Raw genomic sequence first — 14069 nt, forward strand, 5'->3', positions numbered from 1 at the left:
AAAATGTTTAAATTACACCTGCATTCACATCGCCAGAAAGTAGCCAGAAAGTTAATTAAACGTATTATTATGGCCGTCTGTCAATGTTATATTGAATGATGACTGACTAACAGACAGACAGACAGACAGACAGACAGACAGACAGAAAACCTACCCAGGTGACGTGTGGACAGAAATGTAGTTATCTTCAGAGTCCCTGGGCTTGAAATCAATGCATGACTTCAGTCTGAATTGTTCAAAGGCTCTCAGGCAGACCCCCTTGGAATTCATGTCTTAAATGGTCCAGATGGTGTCATGGTTGTGCAGTAGAAGTGGACGGTCATATCATGCAAGGTTAAAATGAGTCAAATGTCAGGAATCTGTTTTACAGTGATTGCTTTGACTTACCGATAGTGGTGTGTTGTTTTGTCATCACTATAAGTCACATCCAGTCAAATCTGATTCAAATCAGATCGGATCTGTCACAGATCTGTGTGTTCAGACTGGCAGCCAAATCTAGCCTGAATCTAGCCTGAATCAGATCTGTGCCACATCAAGATTGAATTTGTTTAAATGAGTCTAAATGCAGACAGGTCACATACAATTCACATGGAATCTGATTTTTTCCAATGTGACTTGAGCCACATTCAGAGGTGGTTTCAAATCTGATTCAAATCTGATCTGTCTCAGTCTGAATGCAACAACCTGATCTAAATCTGAATGACTGCATCTCTTTACTTTTTAGATAAGATGTACAAAACATAGTGTTGTGCCACACTATTGTAATGATCAAATGGTTACCTGCATGCTATTGGTTATGAAACCATATAATCCTCTGTGATAAATAATTAATCTCTGACTGAGAGTGTAAATATTACAAAATAATAGTACTTTTCTATTCTGTATATGTAGTCAGCTTTGTATTTACCAAGGGACTGTCTCAGAACATAGGGTACTGGGATTGGCCATTGCCGACTGATGGTGTTTCTCTGATATGTCTGAAATCAAGAAAAACATGTATTTAGTGTTTTTGTGTTTTATTACATAACATTTAAATGGTATGTATTAGTTTGTCTGTAGACTGTATATTACTGTATACTACTGGCCTTAGTGGCCTATACCACATTTAATTTGGACAATTCGATGGACAACAAAGTTTCCTTTATCTTATGTAACTTTAAAGTACTGTAATCTCACACACGTAATGTCATGTATGCAAGTGTCAATTACCTCAAGTTAAAGCATTTACTTAGTCCTCAGGGCAGGGGTCTGAACTAGGCCCCCTCCCTTGACCTAAAAAAGCCAATCTACAACCTCAAAAGGCATCACGTTGCTATGCGTTGTTGTGAGGTTGTAGATATGGTATTTTCACCAAATGCTCACCACTGAATAGGGTACCAATTAAGTGTTAAAATTGTAGTGATTTTATGCAATATTAATCTCACCTCCCTGATGTCACCAAATGTTAAGTCTAAACCTGTAACGAGAACATAGAAAATGGATGACACCACCACACATAGTTCACTTCATTTGAATTCCATTTTGTTTAACATTTTGTTACCCTCGTTGATTTCAGTAATGTCTTTGCCATCGCCAATATCTAGAGCAACAGAGAGATGATACAACATTGTGAAACTGACAGAAACCACGGTATGTAACACTGAGCACCAGATAGATGCCGTAGGCTGACTGGAATAAAAATCCAAATAAAGTATGCCTATTGGGCCTATTTAAACCCATTTCAACAACTGAAATAACGTAATTTAGTTAATGAATATAAGCTTACCATGGATTGTTTCAGGCTGAGGGGAAAAAATAGATTTGATCAAATCAAAACTCAACGTTTGTCAGAGATTTATTGTGTCACATTGAGATTTATTAAAATATAGATTTATAAACAAAATACAGTTGAAAAATCATTCTGGATTGTTGCTGTCGGGAGGTTTTAGATTTTTTGGCATAAATCAGTGATATTGAACACCCTTTACGTCTGTGTGTTGTTTCGAAAATATTGAACCAATGGAAAGTAGTAAAAGGTGCTTTGGACAAAACCTCTTAACTCCATTGGACCCTCAAAATGTCTCCTAAAGCAACTAACTCCATCACCTCTCCCCCTCTCATGGAAGTAATTGACAATATATAAAACATCAACTTTGATGAGGCGGTATTGCTTTGTTTTAAAAATATAAGGTTTTCTTTATTTCCCGAAAAATGTATATTTTTCATTTCCTGAAAAATGAACATTTTGGAGCTTTCCTCCCGACAGCAGAGATATAAAAAGTCTGTCAGCTGTAGTGTCAGTCAATAAATCATCTGCTACAAAGCACAAAATAATAGACTGACAGGCTATAGGTATTCTTTCTGAACTTATTAAGGTTAGGCTTATACTTTACGAACTTAAACAATTTACATGCTTATTTTGTAAATTCCTTTCCCGACTAGTGTATAAGAAATGGTACTCTTACCCTGGAGAATGATGAATAACACAGCACAAGAAGTATAAAAGTATTCATCCTTTTCACAGTCCCTTGGTCAGGCATAGCTTTTAAAAATGGGAACGCTGTATGGAAAGGTGTATTATTATTATTACCATTATTATTATTATTATTATTATTATTATTATTATTATTATTATTATTATTATTATTATTATTATTATTACTAGTAGTAGTAAAAAGTTATTTTGTAGTTCATTTTTGGAATTATTAAATTGAATTAAATTACATTTAATTAAAGGTTATTATTAGCATGTTGCAAGCCTGTATAGATTCATTTGTCTGTTGTTCAGCAGAATATTTAGGTCTGTGTGGTACAGTTCTGTACATCGTGCTTATAAGCAGTCTATTTCTGGATAGCCCAAACAGGTTTCTTACAACAGAGGAGGACATACCAAATGAGAATTTGGTATGTGTCCCTTTGTCAATCAATGCATAGTTTCAAATGCATTATCCACTTGGTCTCAACTGTAATCAGATACTGTATCCATTTTTACTATAATACACCTTTTTTCAAAATCCCAATATCAAAACATATTTTACTTATTGAAGAGTAAAACTGTACCAACTAGGGTTGTTCCGATCCGATCGTATGATTTGAAATTGGGGCCGATCACGTCATTTAAAAAATGATCTGAATAGATTCAGGACAAAAAAAATCAGGACTACCCTAGTATCAATATTATATTCATATCATGATATGATGGATATTGTCTGTGATTTTGTCTGTTGTGATATATGGCATACCCTAAGTGTTTTTTGAGAAAATCAAACAATCATAATTGGATCGTGAACAAAAAATCCCGTCCTAGTACCAACATTCGGAAAATTACACAATCATGTATTTTCTGACAATAGGCCTACCAATGATCTCTCAGACTATCTGATGACCTGAGAACATCTGTCCAGAATTTCTCTAGGTTGGTACAGAAACTATTCCTATGTATTTGGGTCCCTAATCTCACATTTGGTGCAAAGAGGAGATTTTATGTCAGGGAAGAACTATAGTCTTTGTGTAATGAAATGTGTTATTTTACAACACAATAATTCCATGATGCTGTATAATATAACTTTTGGCCACAGTTCATCAGCCAGACAGCATTCCATCAGATATTTTGCTATTAAATTGTCCATTTAATTTAGCACTAGATGTTCATCAGTCGTGGGAAAATGTACAGAAAAACTGTTCGGAAGGATAAACGAGCTGAGAATTTGTATTGTATTCACTGTTGTTTAGGAATGTGTGAAGGCTGCATAACAACTGTTGACAGATGTACTGTAAGAGCCTGAACAATAGAAAAGTCATATATCATTCATTGCAACAATACAGTAGGTGTGATGGAGCTGTCATTTGTTGCAAAGGTTGCTGCCAGTCATGTACGGTTTGTTATTTTGTAGAGATGAATGGACGACTGAACGGAACACTGAAGATGAATTAATTTACAATCTGGTCCTTGGGATCATGTGTTCATGTATATGGTTTCTGTCATGTGGCTGTTATGACATGAATTAGATATACAAAAAATAAATACAAAATAAAAATCAGTGGTGGTGGACCACTTCAGCCCTGTCTGTCTGTCTGTCTGTCTGTCTGTCTGTCTGTCTGTCTGTCTGTCTGTCTGTCTGTCTGTGTCATCATTCAATATAACATGGAGAGATGGCCATAATAATACGTTTAATTAACTTTCTGGCGATGTGAATGCAGGTGGAATTTAAATGTTTTTTTGTTTTCCTGTTCAGCCCTACATGTTGGCCATTTGAAATGTGGTTAAAGGCTCGATCTACAAGTTCACAATGTGTCGCATTGTGAGCTTGTAGATCTGCTCTTTTCAAAACATAAAGAATCATATAGAAAGTATACTGTGCATAAAGACTACTTTCTACTTTGAGAAATATGCAGCTGACAGAGTTTTACCTACGGAGTTATCTGAAGAACCTGTTTAACTGTCTAGACTAGAACAGTGCATTCTCAACATTTTCAGGCTGTGAGCCCACAAAATAATCATATTGGATCTCAATTATTTTGACTCGGTTCCACAGATAAATATCGTGAAAATAGACGATCTACAAGCTCACAACGCAGAGTCGTTGTGAGCCTGTAGATCAGTTATTTTCTTGACAATTAGGCCATTGTTTGGCCAGTTTTGTAGTCAATGCAGTAATGTTTCTTTTATTATTATTAAAAGGGTCTAAAACTCCTTAAATTGTCACTTCACTGTCATCACACCCAGTGCACTTCTTCTCGATTTAGATGGTTCAAAATGCAGCTACTAAAGTTTAGGCTTCTTCAAGTATCTCCAAATCCGACACTTTTTAGAAAGTCAGAGAGAGGGGAAACTACGTTTTGAAAAAGTTCTTATTAGCCCTGATGTTAGGAAGTGTCATATTTCAGATATACTGTATATCATGTACTGACTAATATTGGTAAATCCTCCTATGACTCACTGAAGCAAGTATGGGAGGAGGATATTGGGGTGAAATTTGACGCAGAAGAGTGGATCTTCATCTGTAACAAGATATTTCCTAAATGTACCTCTATAAACATCCATTAATTATGTAAAGTTGCCCGAGGGCCAAGGCTCCAAAAACAGTCAGCGATGCTTTTTGATGGTTTTTATTACTCCAAACTCCAGCTCCAGTGCAGATATTCTCAACAGAAAAAATCAAACAACAAAAATAATACTGGCCAAAACACAAAATAAAGAACTCACAAATACTTAACGCTCAACGAAGGAAAAAGGAAAAATAACAAACTGCACTAGGCTATGCCCAGGACATGGGCCCTAGCAGCTCTCTCACGGGTGTGTAAGCATGATGCCTGCCCGAGCCTATGCCTAACTGACTAGCTCTGCCTGCAGTCTCCCCTTTATAGGAGAGGATCCTACCACCCACAGAGAAGCAATTAAATATACCCAGCTTATCTACAAGCTCCCAGTTATCAGCTGAACCTGAATCAGTAACCCCATACCTAGATGTTCTATTTTAGATTAACATCATATGGGGATACATTCATTTCCCCAGATAATAGACATACTTTGATAAATGACATTGTGGAACACCCCTACTCCTCACCAGTACTTGGCACCTTCCCCCCTCTTAAAGTGCCAGCACTGGAGAGGCCATACAACTACTGAGGTTACAATAAACACACAGGTTAATAAACTGAATGTTTTCCCTGTGTGTATCATTTCATTTGTACATCCTGTAAATGCATACATCAACAGTATTGACATTAATGATAGGACCTGTCTGCCCCACTACCCACAGTCTGTGTGGTGTGTGCGTGCGTGCAATGTCCTTAATCAGTGTGTGTGTGTGTATAGGGCACGGGCTGCCCCGTGACAAATTACATTTCAAATTCTTTCACAGAACGTATTACACACCTCTCCGTCTTCATAATATGTTTCCCAACTCCTCAGAACTTTGCTTCAAGTGTCATTAGGAAGTAGTACTATTATGCATGTCTTCTGGAAGTGTGATCTAATTCAGCAATACTGGAAGAAGGTCCATTTTCACAATCCTAGGCAAGCTTCTTAGTTTAACTCCCAGCCTATACTTATTGCATCATGACAGTGGTTTGGCCTTGGACCCTGACTCTACCCGTTTATTATTAGACATGTTGATGACATTTCTGTTAATACAACCCAAGGACACCCCCTGTTTTATTTTTATTTTCTTTCTTTTTTCACTTTTCTTCTTTACTTTTCTCTCTCTCTGTTTTTGTTTTTGTTATTATCCTAGTCAACGATATACATATACTGTATGTATAATGATGGTTGTGGATTCTGTTTGTTCTTTCCCTTTTGTTTTCTCCTCAGCTGTTTTATTTTTATTTTTAATGTTTTTAGTTATTGCTCTGGCGCTGATTTTAATGTTGTTTTGGCAAACTACGGGCTGACCCAATGTTGGGACAGAAGACATTTGATTTATGCACAACGTACTGTATGCTGTCAAAAATGTAAAAAATCAATACAAATTATAAAACAAAATGCAGAAGAAAAGAAAAGAAAAGACAGTACATCACGCTTGTTCTGGCTCTGGCATTGATTGTTGTCCAGAATTGTCTAGAATGGTTTGTTTTTAAAGCCCTACATGAAATAGCTTCTAGCATAGCCTACGCTAACTATTGTGTACTATAACTAAGACAATGGGGAAAATGACATGAAGGGAAGGGGGTCGGAAAAGACAGAAGTATTTCCTGTACTGCACTGTAAAATGTATATCTGTACTAAGGGGGGCGGTTCATAAAGGTCAGGTGGATTATTTGGTTAGTCATACAGTATAGTTGCAGAATAAAGTTTATAACCCTAGAACACTAAACATATTTTTGTTGCACAATCACTAATATATATTTTACCCAATGTAAAATATTCCATAAAAATATTTCTCATCTAAATATATTGAAGTACAGCATGGTAACTTGAGCTACTCTTCTTTATAGTTATTTCATCATGACCTTTCACAAAAAACATATCATGGAGGGGACAAAATCGGTGAAAAACGTGCATATAATTGTTTTTAATATTCCTGAAAAAGATAAATTGGGTCCACCCATTCCTAAGAATAAAAAAAGAAAAAAGTCCATTGTGGGTGTACGGGATTCTCTCTCTATCACACCATCACTAAATTGAAATTGAAATTCACCTGAACACCTGCCTGTAGAAAAATCCAGGGATGTGGGCAGGGAAACAAACCTACCTTCTATGATGTCACTGAGCATCATGAAGGTACTGAAAGACCCATCCACCTCAGACATCAGCAACATTATGAAAATTGCAAAAATATAATCGTCCAGGTGAAAATCAGCCTTGCTTATTCTAGGGATAATGAAGTCTGAGCTCTTTCCAGTGTTGTCTTGATAGTATAATATACAGCCTGCGCTTGATAATACAATCAGTCAAGTGAGTTGCTTTAGTGAAGATGCTTTAGTAATTAGTAATCACTGGGCAGCAATAGCATACTTGCTCTGAATATCAAACTGTGGAAATATGCTTATCATTATTTAATTGATACCTTAAAATATAAGCCACTCATAACGTTTGTTATTATGCATATTGCATAAATTGCAGCTGCGTTATTCCACAGAAAAGATAATGAGTGTTCATTTCCATCATCAGCAGTGATTTAGGCTACTACAGCTAGAACAAAGAAAAGACTGAGAACTTGTGAGAAGTGACCAAATCACCACTTAAAGCAACTCTGTTACTAACAGATGCAATGAACATGGAACATGAGCAACAAGACAAAGATGAACCCAATCGTTAGATCTGATGGAGGGGAAACAATGATCAGTTTCTGGATGCCCTCTGGTCATCGACAGTAGTAGTTTGTGTAAATATGCTGTGTATGGCTGGATGAAAGGGGACGCCCGACCCACAACCTTAAAATTGATGCAGGGACCTGGAAGGCAGTGAATCAGCTGTAGAGAGCATGATGTAGGGATGGAGTAAGCTGTGGTCAGACTCCTTGGAGAGGGTCAGATCCTCGAGTCTGAATGCAAACCTGGACAGTGTTCTTTTTAAAGTGTGCAAGGACAGCTGACTGCTTCTACTCTAATGGGATCACAGAACCAAGAACCATACTGAGGCGTCAGCATCCAGGCCCGGTTTGGCCGTCGGGAGGACTGGGACCATTCTTTTATTTTATTTTTTGCATGAGGTTAGGCCAGCAAAAAAAGAAATCTCTCCTAAGCTCAGGCCAGGCCAGCCACAGTCAATTTCAATTCAATTCAGGCAGTGTTGCTGCAGCACAACTACATTGTTTGTCTTATGTTAATGGAGGGAAGACGTTAATAATATAAATAACATCAGATGGTACATTTCTCATGTGAAATTGCTGTAAAGGCCCACAAAATGTCCCCCAAGGGCCCCCAAAATTTTGCGGTGTGGCCTGCCAGGGCGTATAACTCCCGGCCTGATTTGGAGTTCCACTCCGGGCCTGTCAGCATCCATCACAGAGTTTAAACCAACATGTGTGACCTGACCATGCTTGACTTAAATACAAAAAGTCAAAACCAGACTGGTCCAGTGCAGCATGATTTTTGCTAAAAAAAAAGTTCATTTCAGCATTAATTTAAGTGAGACATCAACTGACTTGGACAAAAAGCTTTTATTTGAAGGGTTGTTATTAATATAACAGAAATTCCACCATTTAGAAAGCCTCACGGCCCTCACCGCTCAGAAAACACTGAACTTCAGGCCCATTTAAAAGTTCTAAATGCTATTATACTACAGACACATCCCACCAAATGTCTTACTTGATTTTATTTTCTATAATTTAATCCTATCTTTCATACTCGTTATATGACATTTGATATGATTTGATATGATTTGATATGATTTGATATGATTTGATATGATTTGATATGATTTGATATGATTTGATATGATTTGATATATCTGATTGAGTAAAAAAAGTTATTCAAATAACACAAAAATTCACGATCTACAAGGGGGTTATAAAGAGGTGGGGGGTATCACTTGACTAACCACTTGAACACTGAGGCTGTAAGTTTCCAAGTGGGAAAGTTCCCAGTTTCCACCTTGCATAAACGCATCATAAGGTTGAGTTGAAGATGGTAGGAGATCACGGATTCAAAAGCATCACAACAGCCAGGATGACGAGCAGAGGGGAGGACACCATTCCAGAAGAGAAGCCGAAGATGCTGCAGGCAGGAGGAAAATGAATGGTTCAAATAAACTCGATACAAAGTTTGCCATCATTGACGCTAGATGCCACTATATCCTCCTGGGTCACAGAGTGATATCGGACGAAATTTCGGCAAATTAAGCTGACATTAACCTATGGCAGTAGCCGATATCTAACCTATGGCAGTAGCCGATATCTATATGTTATTGATAAGCGTACAATTTGTGCTGGCTATGTTGGTGTGTTGCTTATCTGTAACCAAGCTATAGAATAGATTCTGAACAGTTATTTCTTATAATGAAGATGTATTCGTTTACCTGGCACAAAAGGTGAAAAAATACCCACAAAAACAAAATAAATATTGGTAACAGTATCGGCTATCGGTTAAATTATTTTAAACGTTTGTATCCATCAAGAATGTCTATATTGGTGCATATGGCAATCGCCATATTAATTTGGTTCTTCTTGGAACACAGTTCTAGAACGTGAAGATTACTCTATGGGGGAAAATAAATAAATATATATTTATATATCACACACACACACACACACACACACACACACACACACACACACACACACACACACACACACACACACACACACACACACACACACACACACACACACACACACACACACACACACACACACACACACACACACACACACACACACACACACACACGCAACATTTCTTGTCGCTTGTAGATCAGCTATTTTCAGCAATGAGCAATTTCAAAATGAGCACCTGTCATCGCCTTCTGTCGTTGAAGATGGAGATGGAGTGGTTGTTGGAGGTGGAGTAGGTGGAGGTGGGGTGGTTGGAGGTGGAGTAGGTGGAGGTGGGGTGGTTGGAGGTGGAGTAGGTGGAGGTGGGGTGGTTGGAGGTGGGGTGGTTGGAGGTGGGGTTGTTGTCACCCTAGGGAACAACAACAATTTACAATTTAGGCATTTAGCAGACGCTCTTAATCCAGAGCGACTTTACAGTAACAACAACGACATCTACAATCAGTAGTCTTACATTGCAAAGGATGTGTTCAGTAATACAGTACCGTATTGCGCAGAATATAAGATGACTGAATATAAGACGACCCACATTTTTCCAAGACCCATTTGTGGAAAAAGAACACTGAATGTCAAATTGTCTAGTCCCCGATTATAATACGACCGCGTTTTTAGGATATTTCCATTGGAAAAACAACGTACTGTAGTCTTAGAACAATAGGGTAATAGCAGCATTTTTTCTCATAGTTGTCAACTTGGATGGATTGCAGAGAATAATTGTGTGTGAAACTGCGTGATAATTAATTGCAGTACTTGGCAATCTAGTGCTAAATTGTACTCGTCTTGCAATAGGCCACCATTTTATCCCCATAATAATCAGATATATTGTCCTACTGTGCGGCACATGGATTGTTAAGAGTATCCGGAGGATGTGAAATCTTTGCTGGCTGTAGTTTTGGACATGGAAGATCACTGCCATTAACAAGAGGAGAAATATCTAGAAGAGAAGAAAATTTATTCTTTCCAGTGGTTCCAAATCATACAAGTATCAATGTAAAGTATAGAATCATATTCATTTATCTGGTTATATGGTCAACTTTGAAGGTGAAATGTTTGCCTAGTAGTCAGTGTGCCTACCTTGGAAGTCGATATGGAAAACCACATTTCCCCCCTTCAGGAAGTCTCTCTCTCTCATTGAACTCAGACTGGCAAAGTACGTTATGCCATACAACGGGTTGGCAAAATATGTCTCATTGTTCTCCCCTGTCACCACTACACCATTTTGACGAGGGTTGCCCCAAGTATAAGTACCTGTTTACAGATGACAGGTAGAAATTGTAAACAACCCACAAGAAAATACTGTTGAAGATGTCAAGCAACAGGTTTTCAGAACAAATCAGTCCCTCAAGCTCACCATCACTGTCAGTTTCATTGACATCATTAACAAAGCTCCTCTGCTTTGTCATCTGCAACTGGATATTGGGGTTCTGATCCAGCAACTGAAAAGTCACCTGCTTCCATGCGCAGGGCCATTCCAGCTGGTCATCGTTCTCACCGGACACCAAACGCACAAACAGTCCGATGTAAGTTCTGACCAGTCTTGCTACAACTTGATATGCATAGCCTTCACTGGAATATTGCTTTGGACCATACAAGAAGGTAAAGTAGGGACTGGTGGACAAAACCTGCTCAATGTCATTCATCTGCCAGGTCACATGTGGACACTCCGTCTCGGAGAGGTTGATGTCATCTATGGAGAAGCCTCCTGAAGAGTTACCTGCTCCTTTTTGTGCCTGAAACTCCACTTGGAAGGTCTTGCTGAAATTTAGAGGAACATGGTGGAGCTGCCAATGAGATGTTGGTGAACCTGGAGGAAGGAGTTCCACAATCATAAAGGATGTAATTGCAACAGTATTTTAACCCATACAGCTGGTCGCATTTACTATGAAATCGTGCATTTCCCGTCAGTCAGTCAGTGTATCACTCAAAATCCCCATGCATGGGGAAAGCATGACATCATCAGGGATAGAGACCTGATGCCATAGTAAATGTGACCTGCTGTCGCAATTAAGCCCATATATGGAGATCCCTGATGTCATCAATATTGGCCAACAACTCTACTTCTGACCTCAAACCTCAAACCCTTAGATCTCCATATATGGATATATGTCAGAACCTGTTCTGACCCCAAAGTTATTAATGCGCCAGGCAGCCGGCGAAAACTAGAGTTATCAACAGGCCTGAAAATTAAGGCCCGGCCCTACCTGGGCCCTCATCAAACCCTGTACACTCAAGACACTGCCCCCGCTGCCACCCTTAGATCTCCATATATGGAGCTGACCTGTTCTGACATTCCATTGATCTGACCTCATCAAACCCTGTACACTCAAGACACGCTCCATATATGGCCAGTACAAAATTCATTCCATATGTTGATCTGAACCCCATGGCAAAGCTCCAGCGCTTGGCTTGCCCAGCAGTCTGCTGTCACCCAGGTGGATGCGTGCACACGACCTCGCCCCTCACTTCATGCGTCTTACTGGTAAAGTATTTTGAAATGAGCTACTGTCGGTGAAGCGAGCCAAAGTAGCTCAATGGGGTGATGAAACTGAACGAGCGAATCGTGCACAATGCGCCACATATCAAATAACTTCTTTGACTAGACAATTAAACACAATGGGCACAAGGAATTGACACTCTGCTAATAATAGGGAAATTACAATCACAGATTTGTGGAGTATTAAGACAGAATGAGACCTCTGAGCTGTGAATGTTCTGCAATATTGTGCGTCATCGAGGCAGCTCCAAATCAGGAGCCCATTCTTTTATCAAACGTATTCGCATTACGGGTGGTTTGAAGAGGCGCTTTCCGTTGTCCTAAACCTGTGTGCATAAGATAGCAGATATAGGGAAAGTGCATCAACACCCTGATAGGGTTTCGGATCTCGCGAACATCATACCCCTCACTCAGGTGACCCTCGATCAGACTGTGTGGGCCTGGTCTTTCCCTATTGAATAGGGAAAGACCAGAGCCACACAATCCGCCGCTCCGGAACTACTCTGCCGGGACTGGGAGGTAGATCAATCTGGCGCATGGAAGGACTAGGCTCTCACCAGGTCCACTCCTGCTCACACCAGGTCCAGGACCTGTGCGTTGTACCAGACTCCCAGCACCAGACACTTCATTCAGTAGTGGTACGTAGATTCTTGAGCCGCAATGATTCTGCAGGCTCCACCTGGGCAACGGTGGTGCTGCAGGCTACGCTTGCGGCTTGAATGGCCCTCCTAAAGGCCTCACCGAGGTTTATTTGGGCTTCCTCCTCACGTAAGATATAGGCTGGGGCGCCAGCCCGTACTGCTCCCGGGTAACCCGGTCAGCCGGGGGGCCGTCTACATTCCGGCTGTCACCCATCTTTCTGGTGGTCACCAGGCTATAACTGGTTGTCACGTAGTCTATTCCTATGAGTCACTATGAATAGAATACCTAAGAACTAAAATACATTGCATGGATGCACCTGAAAGAAGAGGCTGAATAGAAGGAAACTAAAATGACAACATCACGAAAACAGATGAGCATGTAGATATTTTGCTGATTGTGTGTGCGTGAGTGTTTGTTCCCCTTTCACAATAGGGCCATAGCCAGAGGCTATTTGGGAGTCCTGTTCTACAATACTCACTGTCTCCTTGTCTTAATTTAAATTGTATACGATGCAGTTACATGATTTATACTTTACTAATACTTTTGTTGTGGAAAATGTTGAAGCATATTTTGTCAAGTGTTGATTGACAGTCTGTCCGTGTGTCTGTCCATTCGTTTTTCTGTGTATCAATCTGTCCGTCCGTCCTTACCAGTGATCTGTCCCATGAGACGTAGTTTTCCTGTAGAGTCCCACTGGTCCTGGAACTCTCTGATCCAGATGTTGAGCTGGTCTGATGGGCTCCCGCTGTGGTAGTAGTAGAACTGGAGACACTGGACATGACACGTCCTGCTGGGACTCATCTTCATGGTCTGCATCCAGATGGAATCTCCTTCCATGCCAGAGGCTGTGCTAGCATGCATGAAGTAACCTGCATAATGGAACAGTGTTTCTCAAACTTTTACATTTCAAGGTCTCCCCTTAATGGTTTGGGACCCATTAGGGTCCCAAACCACACCAATGCAACTCCTTGCAACTGCCATTGGGGATAATGGTGGCAAGTAAATTAGTTGCATCATGTCGCAAGGGTTATATTAAGTGAAAAGAGATTTGAGTCTTTTTCTTTGCAGATTTTGTATTGACCTGTAGTGTAGGCCTACTTTCCTTGAACTGTACCCATTCTGCATTGTTTGTTAATACAATTATCAATCAATCAATCAATTGTCATAAAACATCGCAGGCCTTTTGTTCCATCCAAATAATTATTATAAATATGGCATTAATTTATTTTATTTAATTAATT

At 39.5% G+C, this 14069-nt stretch overlaps 3 protein-coding genes across 5 annotated transcripts in view; 1 reads left to right on the forward strand and 2 right to left on the reverse strand.

Annotated features, from left to right (window-relative positions):
- The window catches only part of cblc (Cbl proto-oncogene C, E3 ubiquitin protein ligase), a 56072-nt gene that overhangs the window by 26765 nt on the left and 15238 nt on the right, over positions 1–14069 (forward strand). The window lies entirely within an intron of this gene.
- Positions 1–14069, reverse strand: part of LOC310855720 (meprin A subunit beta-like) — a 28985-nt gene that overhangs the window by 5184 nt on the left and 9732 nt on the right. Inside the window, exons 1-7 of one of the 3 annotated variants that reach the window (XR_014569018.1) lie at positions 2704–2797; positions 2445–2539; positions 1766–1781; positions 1541–1579; positions 1425–1456; positions 908–977; positions 155–272 (exon numbers count right to left, since the gene is read on the reverse strand). Coding sequence is in view for 1 of the 3 variants with exons in the window: in XM_083760841.1 (XP_083616967.1) it covers positions 155–272; positions 908–977; positions 1425–1456; positions 1541–1579; positions 1766–1781; positions 2445–2519 (350 nt within the window). In the remaining 2 variants the exon portion in view is untranslated. Of the gene's footprint in view, positions 1–154; positions 273–907; positions 978–1424; positions 1457–1540; positions 1580–1765; positions 1782–2444; positions 2641–2703; positions 2798–14069 lie in introns of those variants that run through there. The other 2 variants (XR_014569017.1, XM_083760841.1) reach the window with 2 other exon arrangements.
- LOC310856014 (meprin A subunit beta-like) lies at positions 10520–13692 on the reverse strand (the record flags this gene model as incomplete). The annotated part of the gene is made up of 4 exons (XM_083761229.1): positions 13479–13692; positions 11044–11496; positions 10767–10940; positions 10520–10626 (listed from the first exon to the last, which is right to left on the reverse strand). Exons 1-4 carry the CDS (start codon positions 13687–13689, stop codon positions 10520–10522), a joined length of 945 nt encoding a protein of 314 aa, XP_083617355.1. The 5' UTR covers positions 13690–13692.

The sequence above is a fragment of the Protomyctophum parallelum genome, assembly GCF_964188405.1.
Source record: "Protomyctophum parallelum genome assembly, chromosome: 3".
NCBI lineage: Eukaryota > Metazoa > Chordata > Actinopteri > Myctophiformes > Myctophidae > Protomyctophum > Protomyctophum parallelum.